The sequence below is a fragment of the Patiria miniata genome, unplaced genomic scaffold (assembly GCF_015706575.1).
Source record: "Patiria miniata isolate m_02_andy unplaced genomic scaffold, ASM1570657v1 HiC_scaffold_3, whole genome shotgun sequence".
Taxonomy (NCBI): domain Eukaryota; kingdom Metazoa; phylum Echinodermata; class Asteroidea; order Valvatida; family Asterinidae; genus Patiria; species Patiria miniata.
Genome location: NW_024037069.1, coordinates 39,910,341 through 39,931,410, shown reverse-complemented (window position 1 = coordinate 39,931,410; position 21,070 = coordinate 39,910,341). Strand labels below are relative to the sequence as shown.

General features: G+C 42.6%; 2 protein-coding genes across 2 annotated transcripts; one reads left to right on the top strand and one right to left on the bottom strand.

The window, feature by feature from the left end:
* Positions 1 to 1,257: 1,257 nt before the first annotated feature.
* On the top strand, positions 1,258 to 10,700 carry LOC119736805 (aqualysin-1-like). Its single transcript, XM_038210814.1, has 8 exons — positions 1,258 to 1,398; positions 2,277 to 2,417; positions 3,155 to 3,287; positions 3,890 to 3,993; positions 4,943 to 5,072; positions 5,700 to 5,884; positions 7,277 to 7,448; positions 10,555 to 10,700. The coding sequence occupies exons 1-8, from the start codon at positions 1,258 to 1,260 to the stop codon at positions 10,698 to 10,700; spliced, it is 1,152 nt and encodes a 383-aa protein (XP_038066742.1).
* Positions 10,701 to 13,247: 2,547 nt separating this feature from the next.
* Positions 13,248 to 20,822, bottom strand: LOC119738630. Its single transcript, XM_038213537.1, has 5 exons — positions 20,460 to 20,822; positions 16,752 to 16,899; positions 15,657 to 16,214; positions 14,847 to 14,990; positions 13,248 to 14,015 (listed from the first exon to the last, which is right to left on the bottom strand). Exons 1-5 carry the CDS (start codon positions 20,574 to 20,576, stop codon positions 13,780 to 13,782), a joined length of 1,203 nt encoding a protein of 400 aa, XP_038069465.1. The 5' UTR covers positions 20,577 to 20,822; the 3' UTR covers positions 13,248 to 13,779.
* Positions 20,823 to 21,070: the final 248 nt, after the last annotated feature.

Genomic DNA, 21,070 nt, shown 5'->3' with positions numbered 1-21,070 from the left:
ACCGACGTATTTTTGTAAACACTGTATACTCAGTGTTGTCCGGAATGATTGTGAGAAAAAATCAACCGGATGGGAATCGAGCCCCCGACCTGCTGCCCTCCAGTGCCGAGGTCTCACCACTCGATTACCGCGCTTGCCGCGGATCGGTTGGCTGGTTGGAATCGAATATATCAGCGGGCACCGCAACTAAACTGTTCATAAGATAGAATTAGCGTCGGGGTGATGTAAATCAATATTGGGTTTTGCCCTTATCAGGAGTTCATTTACACGACATTTTTGCTGGCAGATGTTTCCCCCGCAAAGATGGGAGAAAGGGTGCACTATGGGGGAAAACAAAGCATCACGCTCAAGCCCACCACACGAACCAGAATGTCTACGTTACCACACATCTACACTTGTGCATTTCATTGTTTTTTTTAAACAGTCAGATGTGACTACACTGGAATTACAGCTGACTGTAATTAAAAATAAGTCTAATTAAAAATACAATTAAAAATAAGTCAAACATAATTTAGTCTCTAGTCTGGTTAATGACTTTAAAATCCACTGTGAATTATATTTTAGGTAGAAAGCTATATAAAACGTCTAGCCTGTATATTTTTCGTAGCGACTAGATTTCAAGTCGAGACTAGACCTATATCTATACAAGGTGAGTAAAAAAAAACCGCCAAATGTCGGGACCATTATTTTAGTGAAGTTCTGCATGTAGCACTTTCAAAATCTAGGATATAAACTTCACTTCATAAGCTTTCTTTAAGTACAAGAATCATTCCAATCACTCTTGTAATTTTCAAGTTACGGAATTTTAAACACAACCACTGGTTTAAAGTTCTGTCCACGGATCACAAAAAGGTAAGTGTTCTTTCAGCAAAACGAAAGCAAATCACATAGGTATGTGTGTGAATTGTTTTGTTTTGCTGAAAGAGCGCACACCTTTTTGTGATTCGGACAGATCGGTGGTTGTGTTTAAAATTCCGTAACTTAAAAAGTACACAAGTGATTTGAATGATTCTTGTACCAAAAGATCGCTTATGAATTGGGCTTTCATATCTTAAATTTTTAAGTGCTACATGCAGATCTTCAATAAAACAGTAGTCCGACATTTGGATTTCGGGTCTTTTTACACACCCTGTAGAGGAATCAGTCAATTGTTCTAAACGTGCTGGATAATTAACTACCCTGTGTGAAATTCTCCACGATTAGAATATCTCCCCTCACTGGAGGTTTTGTCAAATTGTGTTCCTACAAAGACCGACCATGAACTGTTCGTGTTTGACCGTGGTGACAGCGGTTTTGCTGGCCGTGACCGCGTCGCCGGTCCCGGCTGCGAGACAGGGACGAGTTCCCCTGTACCGTACCGCAAGGAAGATCCACTCGGAATATCTGGTAACTCTCAAGGTAAATATAAAGTCACTTACTTTGCCTCATTTTTTAACAATTATCTTGAGTTACCCCCCCCCCCCAAAAAAGAAAAAAAACGATGAAAAAAATATTCACCTTTTGACGGGTATAGGAGAAAACCTATACTGGATGGTGTTCATCCATGGAATCAATCAGGCAGTTACTAAAAACCAAGATGGCTAGAAAATCACTTACTTTATTTTAATTTGTTTATTTACGTTGACTTAAGAGACAAAGGATTTCTCAAAATTACACAGACACTGCAGCCTTGAAGCTCAAAAAGAAAGGTAAGACGATGAAAACAATAGTTAGTTTTTGACGGGTAGGAGAAAACCCCGGGATGATATTCCATCCACGGAATCAATTACAAGCAGTGATTGAGAACCAAATTCACATGTCGGTCTTGGAGGGATTCGAACCCAGGTCACCGTGGTGGAAGGCGAAAGCACAAACCACTGCACCACCAACCCGACTCCCCGTTCAAACGCCAACGCCCAACTTTGAAAATAACACGGTGGCTATAAGCTGACAAGTAAGGAAATGTTAAAACTAACAATATAATTCGAAAACTAACCCTACAAATTGAACAAAAAAGGCTGGTGATGAGTGACGATTGCACTGAAGAAAAAATCACACGTTTGTTGGTAGGAATGCAAAGACGATTTTCTGTAATTTTTGGTAAGCATTCTCAGTAGCTGCATAATTTTGAGTGCATATTCTGTTTCTTAAATATGAAGCTAACTTGCAACAATGCTTCAGAATTTCTCAATGCCTGCTAGAAATAAAATGTTTGCAATAATTACATGGTCGAGAGTTCTTGAAACGTCTGAAAACTCCCCCAATTCAACCTTGACCCGCCCCTTCTCCTCACACAGGATGCGGCGGATCTTGACACCGTATCCGAGAAGATCGCCACGGCGGGCATGAAGCGGGATCAGACGGGCCAAGTCACCCACAGACTCCGCAATGTCATGCCGATTCTGGTGGTTCGTCTCTCAGATGAGGTGCTGGAAATGGTAAATTTTCCCACTACTTCAGTTTGTGAGATGACCTACCACTCGTGAAAGCGAAAATGAAAGTTCCGAGTACGATTAAAACGCCACTTTTTTCTCCAATTATTTTACTGGGAACCAAAATAAAACTCGAAAAGTCCAAGAGTTCTAATAATCATTTAAGGAAGAAGTTTGTATGAGAAAGTACTTCGTAAAGATATTTGATGAACCATTCCCAAAGCAGGCCGAAACTGTCAAAATCACTTCCGCGATTTTCTTAGCGATGACTTGCGAGACTAAATCAATCATAATTCAGCAATTCCGATGTCGGTAACTGTTGTACTTTGGTTCGGTAATAATTTGTACAAAATATAATTACATGTTCATGGCTTATAAGTCCCGCGTAAGGGCCCCGAAATTTTGTGGGATTCTATATGCTCTGTGGTGCAATCTGAGGCAATTTCTGACCACTTTAACCATTTTTTTAAGGAAAAGATGATGGTGTACGCAGTGCCTGCCTTTATTGCGACGTCACTTAAAAAACCCAATGCGGTTCGTTTTTTTGGGGGGGGGGGGGTGATCCCCGTTGGCCCCCTCCCTGGATCCGCCGTTGTATTACATTAATGTTGTTGTGACGGCTTCACTGGAGACCTGACCAAACATCATAAATATATATTCAGAAAGATTCTGAAATGTTATTCTACATGTACAGCAATTTTCCTTGTTTTGGTATTAAATCAAGAATAATTTCGCTCTCCAAGGTGCGCGATCTGGACGAAGTGAAGTCCGTTGCAGAGAACGGGGAAGTGACCGCGGACTCGTTCACGTACCAGTGGGGCCTCGACCGCATCGACCAGGCAGACCTGCCCATGAACCAGGACTACACCACGAGATGTACGTGTATGCAAAAACATTAGCATCTGTTTAAGTTTATTATACAAACCTCCTTGCAATTTGCATCAAATAATTACAGGGACTAGCTGCCCCCTCGAAGATCAAACAATTCAAATAATTATGTTGTTCACCCCAGATGCCAAACCAGTCATATTGAAATTCTCAACCTCCTCCAGAGAAGTTCTGGAATCGGCCAGTGACCATGAGGAGCTTTTAAGATCTTAAAATGCGCGCATTCGTGGTACGTTTCAGTCAATAGAAGACTTTTAAGGATAAAGATCTCGATTCCGGATGATGTTGAACAAGATTTATTTCAATTTTTTTTCTATCTTTTTTTTTTATTTCCCGACTATCGTTTTATTTTCCATTCACTGACGAAATTCAGTCTTAAAAATATACTCTTATACAAATACTGAGCTTCTTCGAATACTTTTTTTCTTCTCCAAAATACCTTGAGAAAATCATAATGAAACATCACAACACCGCTCCCACACAGTTAAAAAAGGAAGAAAGGAAATGCTAACAAAATGGTAAAACAAAATTGTATGATAATGCTTAGAATGGAATGGTATTTTGTGGGTTTTTTTTTAAATCTATTTTAGACACTGGTCAAGGAGTTAACATCTACGTGATTGATAACGGCTTTGTCGTGGATGACCCTGAGTTTGGTGGGCGGGCCAGCATGCACGAATGCAGCGCCGGAGACGTAAGCATGAAGCTGAAGTACTCCTTGTGCCCCTCCCTTCATAAATTAAAGTGATGATACACGCTACGTCGACACTATTAGTGGCGGAGTTCCAATGACTTTGAACACCAGAGAACCTACAAAATGTATCCATAATCACAGTTAAAATTTGAAGTCACCCTTGTTCTTGAAATTCACAATTTATGAAATTTGTCTTATTTTCAGGATGAAGTGTGTAGCATGGTACATATACTCTCTTATTTGAATGTTAAAGAGATCAATTGACAATTTTATCGACAACAAGAGACCAAAGTAAAATGGCGACGCGCTTTGCTGAAAATGGTGTTGTATAATTTGTGCAAGTCTGTACGCAAGATCCCGGGAGTTTTCGAGTATTCTAATGCCTATTGTCACTTACAAAACAGTCGTGCAAATGCTCGAATCATGCTGCAAAGGACAGGTATCGTGTCCAAAGTTTATCATCAAAAGGCCTTATTTACGAGTCGGCCATGTTGAATTGAAAGTAAGGTAAAATCTTCTTATTTGAAACTTGCGAAGAGAATTGAAAGCAAATACATTACTAAATAATTCAAGTCTGCTTGAATGAATAATTTAAAATTTGTAATTAAGCATTCCCTAATGTTTTAAGCCAGATTAAAAAAAAAATGAAAGTAAAATAATGCTGCATAAATAGTCTGGCGCCATCCCATTCAACAGTTAACAATTGATGAAATACATTCAGGGAACACGACAAAAATGGCTACCTCGTGACTAAGGTCCATTAAGGACGTTGATGTGGTAGCCTACAATAGTGGGAGTGCCCCCAACCAAGGAAGGATAGTTTCGTGGTGGTCCAGTTCAGAATGCCCTAAATCTTTAACATTTTCACACACATTCTCTGCAAAAGGTGTTGACTGAGAATTTAACAGAGGGAATACCGTATTCCAACCCATTGTTTCTCAAATGCCAGGGTATCGATCCTTACAATGGCGGCCATGGCACCCATGTAGCGGGCATCATTGGCAGCAACACCTTCGGAGTGGCCAAGAGGGCGCAACTTCACCTCCTGCAGTCCACCACCGTAACCTCGGTGTCTGTCAGTAAGTATAGTCCACATTGGTGTGACGGCATAATTATAGGCCTACATTCACCAACTTGCCACCACCTTGGACTTTGAGCAGCTGAAATGAGGAATCAGTGTCTTTGGGCTCCAAACGGAAACCAGTGCACCTGTCCGCATGGGCAGGGGATCGAACTTGGGTCAGTGGCGCACCCAGAATTTGGCTTGGGGAGGGTGGGGGCTCACAATTTTTTTTTCCAAATTGTTTTAGAAGTTTGAATGTTTTTCAAAAACTGTTGCCCACAATTTTTGGCAGCAGAGCATTCGGGGGGGGGGGCGGATTATTTTGACGTTGGTGGCGCCATTTTACACCCCTATTATAATACTCGAAAATAGGCCACATACATGTCACCACGGTCAAATCGTGGGACTAAAAAAAAATTTACCCCAAAACCCCCAAAATGTACAACCTCTTTGGGGCCTCAAGCCCCCCCCCCTCTCGGGTCAATGAGGATTCGAAACAGGAAAGCACTCCCGCGCAACCCTAACATTCTCCAAAGAGGAACATTTTTATCCTAAGAGTTGCTCTCTCTTTGAACAGAGGTACAAAAACAATAACTTGGAAGCAACAGTAGTTGTCTATTGCTGATTTTTCCTCATCTTCTAGTGCTGGACTGCTTGGCGGAGAAGATGGTCAAGCCTGCGGTGGTCTCCATGTCCATGGGTAACTTCCCCCACTCGTTCAATGACTTCGTGGCCTCCTTCATACGAACCACCGACGTCAACTTCGTGACTTCTGCCGGGAACAGGCCAGAGGACGCCTGCAACAACTCTCCGTCTGGGGCCAAAGAGGTAGGGCCAACGATAACAGTTTGTGATGGTAACCCTTTAAGCTATTGTTGTTTATTAGAATTTTGCTAATACACTGTACAAATGAGAACCGACAAGCAGTTGTGCTACAGACGAAGAACAAACGACTTACGTGAACAAAGCATAAAGGCAGATAAATTTGTTACATTGCGTTTTAATAGTTTTATTAATTTCAATGTATGCAGATCCCAAATGGAAACCGGATTGGTGCCCTCTTGGTACTAACCAACATCGTTCCCATGGTGTCGTGCAGTACGCTCCCGCTGCTCTCTCACACTGTATTAGATCATTTGGATATCCAATTTTTTTAGGAATAGTATGGTGCCTGTCTGTGCTTTACGTTAGCTTTTGTTTTTTTATGCCGTGTCTGGAGTAAAAGCAGAATCAATTCGTTCGCGGCGTTAGTTACGAAAACAAGATTTTTATCGAATCAGGATACAGGAAGAAAGTTTCCCATCCAGGGCGTACTATGGGAAACGAGGTTGAAAATAAAGTAAGCCACGGGGACGAGGTTGCCATCTAACTGACTAGACTGTTTCGCGCCCCCCCCCCTAAAAATATGGGGACCGATAGCTAGCACCCATTTAAATGCCATTGATTGGATTACCTCTGCGCGCGCATCATGGTTGTTTATTTTCAAATTCAACACACGCTTAAAAACGTCACTCTTGTCTTAATACAAAAAGTACGCCAAATCAGTGTCGCCATGAAGGTAACTTTCAAGCATTTCAACTGCAATATGTTTTAAATACTGAACAGTCATTTCTCTCTCTTTATTAATGTTTGACAGAGACACTTTCGAATTCAGCAAAAATCGAAGCTCATCACATCCGAAATTGTATATTCGCGGCGAGGCTATTGTCATTTTTGCAATAGGCTGGTTCGGGCAAACGTTACCATCATGTGATTTTTAGTTCAGGAGGCGGGATTCAGACCTGTACACGTCATGCCGTAGGCTACATCAGGAGGGATGCCTCCTGATGTAAGCAAGATTCACCGCTAGCTACCTGTCCCCATATTTGAAGTCCAAAGGACAATGGGGACAGGGAGCCAGACTACTAACTGACTAACTTGTGACTTATAATTTATGCTGCATCCGAATCAGTTGTCTAGAGCTAGGTCTAGGTCTGCGCCCATTGAAAATACGCGGGGACGCGCTGACAATAGACGTAGCCGTAGCTCTGGAAGCCCGTTTCGGACACGGCCTTAGACTGGTTACCTATCTCGCTCACTGACTTTCACTTGAAACTTCCGGACAAGCTTGACTATGCTGCTGGTTGGTTAATTTAGGCATACCATGGGTCAAGAAATGGCACGATGAGTTTGTCTTCGAAAATTCGGATAAAAATCCTTGACATTTGGTCCGTTACCTAGGTCATTACCGTAGGAGCCACATCTGGATCGGACTACCCTTACACCAAGACCAACTTCGGGTCTTGTGTGGACCTGTTTGCTCCCGGGGTAGGGATCATCAGTATCGGCGTACGGGACGGCAGCAAGACTGACGTTCGCACGGGAACCTCCCAGGCATGTCCACACGTCGCCGGTATGCATAGTCATCAAAACATTGCTTTACTAGACCCTTCAAAACACTTCAATCAGCCATAAGTTATAAATTGGGGGCACTGTGATGACGTCATTTTCTTGGTACAATTATTAAAAATATCACGCTTATTGAAACAATAATTATATGAAAATATAATTATTAAATCGTACTAACATGCATTAACCTAGCCCCTACGTAAATAATCCTGGAAATGTCTGCTTCTACCCCGAATTGGTATGCACGTAACATCGCCCTCATTACAAAGAATGGCCTCTTGCCGTGCATTTGCCCAATGTCTATTACATGAAAATTACTACAAAGGTTGAAGAGCCACACACTCCCAGGAATGCCAAACGGGTCCTCCGATAGCAATTGAGCACCATCGAAATCAGCCAATTCAGTGCAGTCGCTATTCAGGTCTCGCATTGCCCAGTGAAGTTCGTCAAGTTTGTATGGTATGCAGGTAAAAAACAATAAAAAGATACCAGACCATGCAAAAGCTTGGGTTGTCGGTGTAGGGTTAAGGTTCAGGTTTTAGGTCTAAACAGTGTTCATTCGTTTTGAACGTACGCAGGACGGGCATTTACGTCTCAGCCAATGAAAAGCTTTGCTTGCCACGCTCCACCCACAGTTACCGCCCACCGTGACCGTCCACCGCCTTACTTTTATTATTCAAATTGTTCGCTGCTTCTATTAATCATGATAACAATGCAAGAGGATTCCAAGTCGTTGAGCGGTACAAATTTCAGCATAACAAAAGAACATTCTAAGTGGCAGGATCGGGAACCATAAAGTGGAGTTGTATAGTGCTGTACCTATAGGCGACATATGACGTGATGAAGAAAAGCACTGGAAATGTTGTACATGTACGTGTATACGTGTATAGGATACTATAGTGCACGTACAACTCAAACTCATGTTGAAATCTTTCGACAAAGTTTGTCGAATAAAAGTAAATACAAACAAATCTCTGTTTCTTTGAAGCTCTATCGTATAATCTCCGATAAATAAAAACTGAAATTAACAAAATAAAAGACTTGTTATCGATTATATCACATGTATTATAAATAAATAATTATAAATAAAAATTTGAAGGACTTGCCGAAACATGGGTCAGCTTAGTTTTTTTATTGTAGTTTCAGGTCAATGCACTCTTTAAACAGTTTGCAGCAGTTTTATTCGTTTTTAGTTATGAAAAGAATATGATAAAAATACGGTACATACAAATATTTCTTTTTATTGGAGATTCAGTTAAGGTTAATTTTAAACGTAATGAGCCAAACTTTTTTTCAGCGTCGTTAAACATTTGTGATTTACTCTATAAACTAATGATTTACTCCATAAACCTCTTCTTTGTTTATAAACTTATGGCGATATGCATTTAAAACAGGTGCCCTCTCCTCATCATTGATATTCACACGGGCACATTTGTCGAACGTCCCCCATTTCGTGCCTCACTTTCGTCTTGCTTTCAGAGTGACAGTACCCAACGGTACGTGGTCTTTAGCTTTAACAGGCATACAAATGTATATGTCTTGTTAATCTGAATACTGACTGTACCCTGCGTAACATTTATAATCCTATGTACCGTTTTTATTGTTGTTCTAAGTATAGCGCTCGTACCCTGCCTTAGCCTTATTATTTCCTTGCGTGCCGAGTGTATTGTTAATCTGAATACTGACTGTTCCCTACGTATAAGCCTTTTTAATCCTACATAGTTTCCATTGTAGCGCTCGTACCCTGCCTTAGCCTTATTCTTTCCTTACGTGCCAAGTGTATTGTAAATCTGAATACTGACTGTACCCTACGTAAGCCCTTATAATAGTGTCTATTGTAGCGCTCGTACCCTGCCTTAGCCTTATTCTTTCCTTGCGTTTCATGTGTATTGTTAATCTGAATACTGACTGTACCCTACGTAAGCCTTTATAATGGTGTCTACATGTATAGCGCTCGTACTCTGCCTTAGCCTTTTTCTTTCCTTACATTCCAAGTGTATTGTTAATCTGAATACTGACTGTATGCTGTACCCCTACGTAAGCCTTCAGAATAGTTTCTATTGTAGCGCAATCTTGGTAAAAAGGTGCAGGCAAACAAAATATGCCCGTGCAGAGAAAACCCATAAACAGAGTGTTGAAATAATTCCAAAGAAAAGCCAGCTCTTCGTCGAGAAAAAAATCAACAGGGGGTACACTTATCAATAACAGAAAGTAATAACATAGAAAGGAACATGATTGTGGCCACGGGATCCATGACTAAAGGCAGTATGTACAGTAGGCTTAAATGCTGAGAGGACTCCCTGCAGTTTGAATTCATATACCTGCACTAAACTAATTACGTGCGTAATTCTATTTGCTTTACCGACTAGATTTTGTTCAAAACACATCATGTACAATGTACATGTACTTGTAAAATTGCTTCGATAGAGAGATTCGGCAGGTATTGTGTCAGACAGCTTTCTTTGTAAGAGATCCTCTTTTGTTATTTAGATTTTTGTACCGCTCAACGAGTTGGAATCCTCTTGCATGCAGCAAACAATTTGAATAATAAAAGTAAGGCTGTGGACGGTCACGGTGGGCGGTAACTGTGGGTGGAGCGTGGCAAGCAAAGCTCTCCATTGGCTGAAACGTAAATGCCCGTCTTGCGTACGTTCAAAACGAATGAACACTATTACGAGATCTTGCAACACTATGACTTCATCTGCATGTGTTGGCTCCTACACAATCGCACCTAAAAGTACAATGTGCAAGTGTCATAAAAAACAAATCACGATATATTCCATTTGCCTAATTAACATGGACCCCACATGGTCATACCAGAAAAAAGATACCAGACCATCACACGTGATTTTCTCTCATCAATCATTTTTGATTACGAAATAATAATTATGGAGACAAACTGGGTTGTTTACAGGCCATCTGGAGTCACGTCCAAACAAAAGGATCGTTTTTACAAGCATTATTTAATAACTGGTTAAAGCTTTAAAGTTTACAGTTTTTCATCCATAAATCTGAAAATATGCATACAGAATTGACTAAGACTTCTTTCATCAGCCATGTGACATGTTCTAAAAACGATGAGTAAAACAAAGATTCTTCCCACAAAACAGGTACGCTGGCACTCCTGATGGAAAAGGAAGGGCGCCACATCGGCTACCCAGAGGGAGAGCTGCTGCTGACCCAAACGGCAGCCCAGAACAAGATCAAAGGAGAACTCCATGGCACACCCAACCTGCTTCTCCAGGTGCCAGTCTAATATTCCAAAGCCAACCGTGCATGACCGATGCTAGTTCCCAATGACATGCCGCCGTAAATATAAAAAACAATCGCCTCTCTATTATGTTCTTGACGGATAGAAACCTATGTATATGAGGATCTATATCTTGATTTATTCTAAAATTCGTTAAAAAAAATATTATTAATAGTTGAGTAGCAGATGCAGCAGATTTTTTAGTTGATTCAGGCATTGTAGACAAGTGGTCTTAAATATTTCTGAACTCTTATAGGAATCAATTTTATCCTCATGAAAATGAATCATTTTAGCCAATCACAACAAGAAGCGATTGTTTATCATGTTTTGTTTGCGATTTCATTTTGGACTTTACTTCTAAAGTAGCACGCGCAACTATAATTCTTGCTCAGTATTATGCCTTTTCTACTTAGTTCTTAAAGTACTAGTCATTTCTGTACACTGTGTGGGATGAACTATGTGTATGTTGACTAGCTTTTCCCATCTTGACAAGTCTTCACAAGTTGTGACAAAACCGAGTTTATTATACAATAATTGTATTCAAAGTAAAGCGCTACTCGTAATTACATCTTCCCTTTCAATTATCGATCATGACTCGCACAAATGAAACGTAAATTAATTACAAACGTGTACTTAATGCACCACTCCTATTTCTTTCAGATGTGTCAGAGAGGATATTTTTTGCACCTCCAAAATAAAATTCAACACGTCTAATTTAATTGTGGAAATACGTTGTCGCGAGTGCAGTACGTGTTAATGGTTTGTCGATTGTACCGAGAGAGATCAATCTATCTTCTTTTTCATGAATTTGAGTTATTAGGTCGAATGGACTACATTAATTTTGTTATCCATTCAAGTTTCGACAAATGGTTTTCGATACGACGGCGCCCGCTGCGTTTAATTTTGCTTTACCACCACGGCATAACTATTAGAAAGTGCCATTTTATTGCCGACTGTAACGGCGCCCTCTCGCGAACTTTCTTCACGTGCAAATTTTGGCGCTGTAATTCCTGGAATGAAATTTCCTAAAAGCTGACCACATAACATTGTGCTCAGTCAGTAGATCATTTTTGACCAAAATACAAAGACTAGAAATCCAAAGATATACTAAAACAATAAGTCTCGTCTGTACGTCTTACTTCGAATAACAGTAATTCGTATCGATCCTTTGGTGCATAACCGGGCGTTTAGTACTTTCCCTTCCAACCTAGAGTACCACATTTGATTACAGACCAGGAACCTTTCCGTTATCCGGGGGATCGGAATGATGCAAATGCATGCTCACACGTTCCCCGCGTAATATATTCAACAGAGGGAGCAATAACGAAAATTTACACAAAGGTATAGATCCACTTCTCCTCAAATAACTATGGCCCCTTTCTGAAATCAACATTGTACATGTACATGGATAGGCTGGGTAAGTTAGTGTTGTATGGGACTGTAATTGGCAGGACAAAAATAATACGTGAACAAAGCAAGTTACTTACCTTGTCCGACTTTAAACCATCGAAGTCTAGTCTCCAATTCAGCCAACAATCAGTACGGGTCACTCTCAGAAAACACCGACTTCAACCCGAACGATGCACAGAGCTATGAACGGATCATTCCAAGAGCGTACGGTATTCGGTCCATCCATGATTGATGCGATTGTAGACTCCACTTCCAATACCGTCATCTGGGTCCACGTCCGGCCCACAACACTTGTCCTCGCCAGTGCAAGTGAATCGCCCAATCTACCCACCGGAACCTGGACGGAATGTTCTTAATTGCGTGTCTCCTGTGAGGTAGCCCTCGTCCAAACCTCCTGGCTAAGACGAGTCCAGCCATCGAAGCCCATTATGAGGTCCGACGGGGCATGCACTATCCCGATGATGGTAAACCGCGCACGATTTGAGAGGGGGCCTCCAATGTCTGTGTTACACCCCAACTGTGCCACTGCGCCAGCTAAGGCTCATCCACAGTTGGGTATAGTCCTAACTATAGTTTGACCATACAGTTGGGCATGTATAACAATAGCCAAACTATAGTTGGAGTAGCCAACTATGTATGAACCATAGTTGGCACAGATGCCACAGTTGGGGTGTAACATCCCTATACACACTCGAGACAAGTACAGCACATTCCCTAGATACCTCAAATAATTCCCGAGATTCCGGGAACACAAAGACCAACGCAATGAGGGGGGGGGGGGGGGCATGGGCGTCGCCAGGATTTTTTTCTAGAGGGGGGCAAAACATATTTTTGCCAAAAAATGCATGTATTTCTCAACACATTCTCGATTTATCAGTTTTAAAGGGGGCAGGGACATTTGGCCCCCCCCCAACTCATTAAATTTACACCACTATGACTTCGCGCCCTTTTTTTTTTGGGGGGGGGGGGGCATTTCCAGGGGGGGTGGGAGTGCCCCCCTTGGCCCCCCCCCCCCCCCTCGCGACGCCCATGGGGGGGTGTTCAAATATCTTGCTTCAATGAATGACGGAAACATATACATTTTTGTAAAACGTTGTTTCCTATGACTTTTCGTCCACTGGATCACGGAAACGACTCATGTTGTATAATAGCATCTTTGTTTAATTTTACTGACAAAATACAAATAAAATATTGATTCATATACTGATTATTAAAGTGCACGATGGTTAATTTTTCAACAAATAAACTTCTTTTTATTTTTGTTATTAAATAAAATTTTACATTCTAATCAATATTAATATTCCTTAGTACTTCTTGTAATTGGCAATTCCAGCGTATATGTAATGTCGGCGAAATAGCTTTTAAAAGTTCAATGAATGACCTGATTTTTTTAATCTTATACATCCACCATCTAGTAGTTGTAGAGGAAATTGCAGACTAGGAGTTTTGGATCATTTCTATTTAAATCATTAATTAGATATCATGGTTAATTGGCTCTGTCTTGGGCATTATAGCCTACACTTCCTTTTATAACGATGGAATTGTTCTACTTCTATCACTTGAAATCCAACTTAAAAATTCGCCCTTTTAGACTTGCTTCAATTAATATTGCGTTTACCTTGAATAAAAATTGACAGATTCATAGACAACAAGTGCCCAAATTTTAGCAGAGTAATTATGCATTAATATATCTGGCTTTAAAGACTTCTTTAGGGATATCACGGTTCCAATTCGTCTCCCCCGTGATCATGTCGGCTCCCATCCTCCCCATTTCCTCGGCCATGGTCGCTCCCTGGCTGTTTCCACCAACCAGGACCCCGAGGCTGGGCGATACCATGTCGCAGTAGGGGAGCTCCGTGGCCGTGTCCAAATCCGCACACGTGTAATACACCTCGGACAGTGGTTTCACTCCTTTTGTAAAAGAAAAAGGAAACGAAACAAGATGTAACATTTTGTTTAATACACATTAATGTTAACTTGCCAATTATTGGGTGAAACATTACACCTCAAGGAAACAGAATTCGACTGTTTTTTGATAAACTTGGAAGTCCAGCTGCAGAACTTTCACTGTACGTGCTCTGAATGTGCCAGTTTAATAGACGGAGTTCGAGTGGTAAATGAGTTGAAAGTGGTCGTAAGTTACTATAGTGAGGTCATCACGCATTGTGGACACTTAACTTAAGTTGACCCCTTGCCTACGTGATAGGTCCGACAGCTAACGACGCGGTGCTGAGTCCAAATTTCACACCACTCGGGCATGCCGGTTCCTATATCGTGCACAGCTTGACGAACACAAGTATGAGAACTCACTGATGGCATGTGAGACTGAGAGTCCATAAAAGGTAGCAGGAACCGGGTTTTATAGGATTTCAAATAATGACATAGTAGTCTAGGTCAAAGACTGCACTTCGATTTTCTTCCCCTTTTACAGCCGGTCCGAGGTCCGTGACAAGTGAGGTCGCTATCAACATGATGAATCAAACCCAGTCTTGGCAATATTGGCAACGCTACCCAGGACATTCCGAGTACACCTAACGCGTGCTGTATTCAAGCTAATGCATGCGTTTGAGGTATGCTCGGAATTTCATGGGCATAGCGCTGTCAATGACTTTTCGCTGGCCGAAATTAATCCAAGTGTGGCCGTAGAATATCCACAGTTGAACGTTGAATACCAAATACTCGCGGTAATTTTTACAAAAATGAGTCGCATGTGAACGCGGATTAAGGCGCCCAGTGTTTTACCTTGTACCACGCTATGGAAGATATCCTTGAGCGTGTCTATGGTCTTGGGGTCGGCCTCGTCGATGTACCATCGTCGCACCTCCTCGTGGGTGTGCAGTGTAGTGTCTACGTACCGCCCGTGACCTATCTTGACGTATACCTTGCCTGCAAGTGTGGACATCATGGAAACAAGAGATTGTTGGGCACAATGGTGTATGTTGCATAGGTATCTCTATTACTAAATCTGATGCCAGTGAATGATAGGCTGCCACAATGAAACCCAACTACATGTACTAAAATTAACTATTAAACTCTATGGTCTTTTCTTTCACTTCCGTATTAAAACCGGCCGTTTTTTAAATTCCTTTTGTTATCCGTTTACATTCCGGAGACCATTCTTCAAGGAACAGTTCAGGCGAAATGAAGACGGGGCGGAAAGAAAAAGAGATGGACAGATAACGCTGAAGAGTAGACTTGCAATACTTTTGCTATGACCCACGCACTTGTTTATATAAACGTCTAAAATGAGTCGACTCTTGCAGCGTTTATCTGTGCAGAGACTCCCCGTACGATCTTGGGAAATAACAGGACAAGGAGCGGTAAACAATGGGGATCCGGAGCCTCAAGTCTTGGGGTGTCAGTTCCTCCACTGACAACAGGCGTGGATCTACAGGGGGTTAGAGAGTATAAATCTTCCTATTGGGCCGCAAAACAAATTTGAAACTCAACTGCCTGATAAACCTCCACCTTTGTAGCTTAGACCCCCCCCCTTCTTGATCCACACATAGATCCGCCCAGGCCTGGACCATGCATAATAGGTTCATTACTTACCATCGGGATACGTAATTGGTGGCAGAATGTAACACTCCCTTGGTGAAGGCTCGCTGAATTCGGACGTAAGACACGGCATGTCTTGCAACCTCCGCACGCACTCCTCGTCCAGCTCAAATCGCACCGTCACATCGGACGTGACCGTAACGTCCAGCTTGCGGTCAGCGGGCAGGAGATCCATGAACGGTGTAAAGGCGCCCGTGCACAGCAGGACTTTCCTCGCCGTGATATGCCTCCCGGAGTCCGTCTCCACCAGCATGCTACCCGATTGGTTGACCTGCGCCACGTGGACGACAACGTCATTCATGACATCACAGCCCTGGCGACGAGCAACCAATAGCTGTGCTTGCACGTACTTGCGCGCGTCGAGGTAGCCGGCGCTGCGCTTGGACAAGATGGCGGTCGGTCCGTCCTTCCCAGTGTCAATGTACGGGTAACGGCTTCGCACACTGGCTGCCGTTTCAAGCGACACGCCTTCTGAAAAACTGTCCAGCGTGTCATAAAAAGCGTCAACTCCACCAAAGAATATAAACCCGACTTCCTTGTAAAACTTGACCCCTACAAAATTAAAGATACAATATTGAATAATATGATTAAAATAATGATCGCATTATTCTTTTAAAATAACTAAGAATTCCTATTAAAAATGTCTCATTCATGGTCCCCTATTCGAGATGTGAAGAAACCTGTGGTGAGAATCATAAAATAAAGAAACTGTTTGGTTTTAGGTGGTTGAACTGAACGGATTAGAACGCGAGTCACAGAGGGGACAGTGGCGGATGTGAAGGGGTTAGTGTGTCAAGTCCCCCCCCCCCTTCCCACCTTTGGCTATAAAATAGGAAATTGTGCAGGAAAATAGCACATGCACCCCAGGACAGCTATAAACCCTCCCCGTTTTTGAGTAAAACCTGGATCCGCCATGGGTGGTGAAAGTCAAAGGAAATATCACTGCATTAACCTGACTCTCAAGTTGAGTAAGATGTGGACTCGAAGACCACATGAATAAAACTACAAATATAAATATGACTGGGTAGGATGAACGACAATCTGACACCATCTTCATAAAAGTTGATCAGTAAGTAACTCTTTGCTCACCTGATAGCTCTTCTAATTCTGGGTATCGCTCCACGGAGCGTTGGCTGACCAGACCCCGTATGCGACCCACGTGATTGCTACCATGCACCGTGGAGTAGATGCGCCCTGCGTCGTAATGCGCGCCAAACACCTCCCGGTCTGCAAACTCCTGCCAAAATCCAAGCAGTGAGAATTTGAATACAAATATATTAACACAAAATTGAGCACCTTCGCAACTGTACTTACTATTCATGTGTCCTTGCTCTATGCTATAATAGACACATGATAAGTCGCATAAGAGCAAGTGGTGGGGCAATATAATGCCGACGACACGTCGACAGAATAGTCGACGGGAAAATGAAAGACTGGAAAAATATTATTTAGAGAGGTCATCACCATAGGCAATAATATAAGAGGACCTGTCTTCCCTCATCCCACCCCATCCGATATTGACGCTCATGAGTCTCCTTTTTTTTATATGTATAGACGAGGCTTCGCCTTGCCGGCTACGCAGTGGGAAGGGGGGGGGGGTAGGGGGGCGGCTTTGCCGCCTGTCGATCAACTCTTAAACGATCAACTCGTAAACACACCCAGTCGTGAATGTCTATAGGCCCAAGGACAATGCGTTGTGTTTTCCCTCGCACACACGCAAGTGTGGGAACACCTTCTTGTGTGGACCCCTAGTTTTGTCTCTATTTTGTTTGTACTACTAACTTTCTAGGAAGACCTCCCATATGGTTTTACACGATCGTCAATCACCTTCGGGAATTGTGGACCCTAGTGTCCTCGATTGTTAAACGTCCCCTATTGAATGCAAAAACAAACCCACGCACACATGCAGTCGTGTCCAGCTATACTCAAGAGGACCCGCTATTGTTCCCTTCTTGTGTGCCCTTTGTATGTGCTACTTCTCGACAGCTCCCATAAGGTTTGTACACGAAGTTCTCACGAGGACTCGGCTCAGGTCCTCGGGGTCATTATTATTGCAAATCCCCCATTGTCATAAGTCCTCAGTCGTATAGGGTAACCTAACCCACAGGCACACATAGGCCTACCTTACATACCTAGCGTGACTATTCCATTGTCTTTGTGTAATTAAGAAAAGTCCCGGACAAAAATAACCTCAGTAGGGCCTACTTGCACTATGAACACGCACTCTTTTAACTCAAAGTTTGGATCATGATTCCAGTGTTCATCTTCATTTTGCGACGGTCAACCCCAACCCCCAAAATGCCTCTAAAACTGTTTCAGAGAGGGGGAACCCTTGTGTGAGCTGGGCAGGTCCACACAACGTCTCACAATCAAAGCTGCACTGTGTGGACATCTGTTGTTCAGAAGTCTACACAGTGACTGCACTATAGCTGTCCACCTTTTGCACTTTAAAGTAAATCTAGCGGTGATGTACGAGGTTTGTGTGAACTATGTTTGCACATCGTACTCCCATATCTGGCGAAGTTGGATCGGATGTTGTCCTGCAGAACGAATACATTGTTTTACCTTTGACACACTAGCCTTGTTTATACAAGGCCTCATTATGATAAGGATTCCTGACTCATGCATAATTTTACGCAATTTATCACGGATTACTGAACAGTGCCACTGTGGCCGCTATACGTATAGATGTCTATGGCTTGTCAGCAGGCAAAACGATATGGCTGCTCAGCTGTATATAACAATCAAATGAATGGGTTAATTAACTAACTTAATATCGTGTTACACGAATTCAAAAACAAAACCCTCGAATGTGGTCATGGAGGCGGTATGCTCAACATTATGCATGTCAATCGCTGTTTAAGTCGTGTCGCTTCAGATGTATGGACATTCTCATCAGTGCCGTTGCCGATCGGTACAATTGCAGAATAGCCCAACACAATATAGTTGTGAACACCCAAGTTACCGACAACTTCAAAGACAATTCGGAAGCTAAGCAAAATATACTGCTAGAAAATTGCTTTCTGTGACCATTGGAGGAATAACAACAAGTCCCTATTTAATCTATATATATAAGAGAGAAGTTTACTCGCCCCCGAGACGATGTTTGCTCATGAAAGGATCCGAGACCGCGGGCTCCCGCGGCCCCAAAATCGCTCCACGTCCGTGGAAAAATGCGGAGGGTGTCTTCCGCCGGGTCGGACGCTTCGGGTCGTCCTAATTTTCCCGTACGGACTGGCGATCCGTTTCGTCGATTTTTCGTGACTGAATTTTGCACAGGAATTTGCCGTCGTGTGCGCTTTCACGTTGACTGCCTGGCCGCCCCCCGTGCTGGCTTTTCTGCGTGTCTAGACTGTGCGAGGTCAGCGAGGTCAACGTAGGGGTTTCGTTTACGTGTTCTACTCGGCCCTTCTGCAAAAGCGTTCACCAAATTGTGGATGGGGTGACCTTGGTAAAATATTTTTTCTCCATGGTGCGTGGCCACCAAGTGCCCCTATTCTTTCATATGCTTCGCTTGCCGCCCCTGCGCCGAGTGCAACGAATACTCAGAAGGACTACACATTAAGTATGCCTTGCGCGGTCTGACCAATCGAAAGTCTACACTGCGTAGTATTTCCGGGCTATGCAAAACTGTCGATGGCAACGCGTACTGCAGCCTGCTCCACACCCTGGAAACGAGGTTGGGTCTACGGTGCTCGCTATTTGAAGCGCAAGCATGTGACGTGTAGAGTGCTGTTGCTTCCATAATGTGTTTACAGCTCCATGCTTCCACCACCAAGGCTGAGCGTTGTGAGTTCGCTGCCCGCCATGTATAAGAATTCCTTCATGGTATAATTCAGTGTCGTGTTATAATTTCGGGGGCCTGTTTTGGGTCAACGAAGGATCGCCGCGGTCTCGGATCCTTTCAGAAGCAAACATTTCTCGGAGGCCGAGTAAAACTTGCTCTTATATAATTTAGATGGTTGCACCAACTTGAATAAAAGTTGAATCGCAGACGGTCTCGCAAATTGTAAGAAGTTCAAGTTTACGTCTGTTGAAGAGTCCAATACTGAAACTTAATTATGACATTCCTCCATGATTCAGACCGTTTGTAATTTTTGGGTAACACTCAACATTTTCATTTTAAATGACACCTTCACGTTTTCTTGCATTATGATTTATTGTCAAACTGTACAACCAGCCTTCGCCTGTGTACTACAGTAACCTTTTCACTACGTTTTCCAAATGCGACTGCCTCACAAAAAGCCAATTTAACAGACCAACGGCAACATTTACAGACAGTTGCCATATGGTACATAATTATCATGTGCGTAAATCGACGGGGGACAGGGGAACCCCCCCCCCCCCCCCCACCCACACACACACACATTTTGAGGGGGGACATTGTTTGGTCTCCCCCCCCCCCCCCCACACTTTTTCTTCCCCGAATAAAAATATTGTAGCCTACGATAATGATTCTATTGCTCAGAATACATGTAGCTGATTCAATTACTCCAAACTCAAAACTTTCACAGATTATCTTTTGCTCAAATTGGTTTTAGTGATTAGAAATTGCCTCAGATCACACCACAGAAATTGCTATTCTTTAACTGCATGTCTCACCAACTATATCCCCCATTTACATTTAACTCCCCACATTTTCATCCCCAACACTACGCCCTACCCGATCTATGATCGGGTAAACCAGCTTGTATACAATATACAAGGAAATCAACCATGCATGGTATAACTGTACAGAATGCAAAACGTAAGTCTCTCGCCTTGAACACCGACGACGAATTCCACCATTCCACTAACCTCCTTTGTGGGTTCCTCGGGACCAACGACACAAACTTTCAGCCCGGCAAGTTGAGAGGCGTGGCGGGCTGCAGTAGACCCCCACATGCCCGCCCCGACGATGCACACATCGTACATGATGCCCTAGCAATCATGCACCGACTGAAGAACTGGTATAGTAAAAACCATGGTGTAAAACCCGGATATCGAAACCGTGTCAGATCTCCATATACTGTTTACATAATATGACCTTATGCAACACAAAAGCCGCGTAGCTATGGAACGCCAAACGTACCAATTTATGATGTTACCGGGTAAACGTAATTTGATGATGTCGTCAATGCATTATGTGATGTAGTCAATTCATTATGTGATGTAGTCAATTCATTATGTGATGTCGTCAATCCATTATGTGATGTAATCACTCCATTATGTGATGTAGTCAATTCATTATGTGATGTAGTCAATCCATTATGTGATGTCGTCAATCCATTATGTGATGTGGTCAATCCATTATGTGATGCCGTCAATTCATTATGTGATGTAGTCAATCCATTATGTGATGTCGTCAATCCATTATGTGATGTCGTCAATCCATTATGTGATGTCGTCAATCCATTATGTAATAGTCA

What these genes read in the sequence shown, in the direction of transcription:
- LOC119736805 (XM_038210814.1), top strand. Translation starts at nt 1,258, where the DNA reads ATGAACTGTTCGTGTTTGACCGTGGTGACAGCGGTTTTGCTGGCCGTG. An exon ending in AATATCTGGTAACTCTCAAG is followed by an intron (nt 1,399 to 2,276) that starts GTAAATATAAAG and finishes CTCCTCACACAG; the next exon opens with GATGCGGCGGATCTTGACAC. An exon ending in CGTAACCTCGGTGTCTGTCA is followed by an intron (nt 5,073 to 5,699) that starts GTAAGTATAGTC and finishes CTCATCTTCTAG; the next exon opens with TGCTGGACTGCTTGGCGGAG.
- LOC119738630 (XM_038213537.1), bottom strand. Translation starts at nt 20,576, where the DNA reads ATGTACGATGTGTGCATCGTCGGGGCGGGCATGTGGGGGTCTACTGCA. An exon ending in CCGAGGAACCCACAAAGGAG is followed by an intron (nt 16,900 to 20,459) that starts GTTAGTGGAATG and finishes GGATTTTGGCAG; the next exon opens with GAGTTTGCAGACCGGGAGGT. An exon ending in ACCAATTACGTATCCCGATG is followed by an intron (nt 14,991 to 15,656) that starts GTAAGTAATGAA and finishes CCACACTTGCAG; the next exon opens with GCAAGGTATACGTCAAGATA.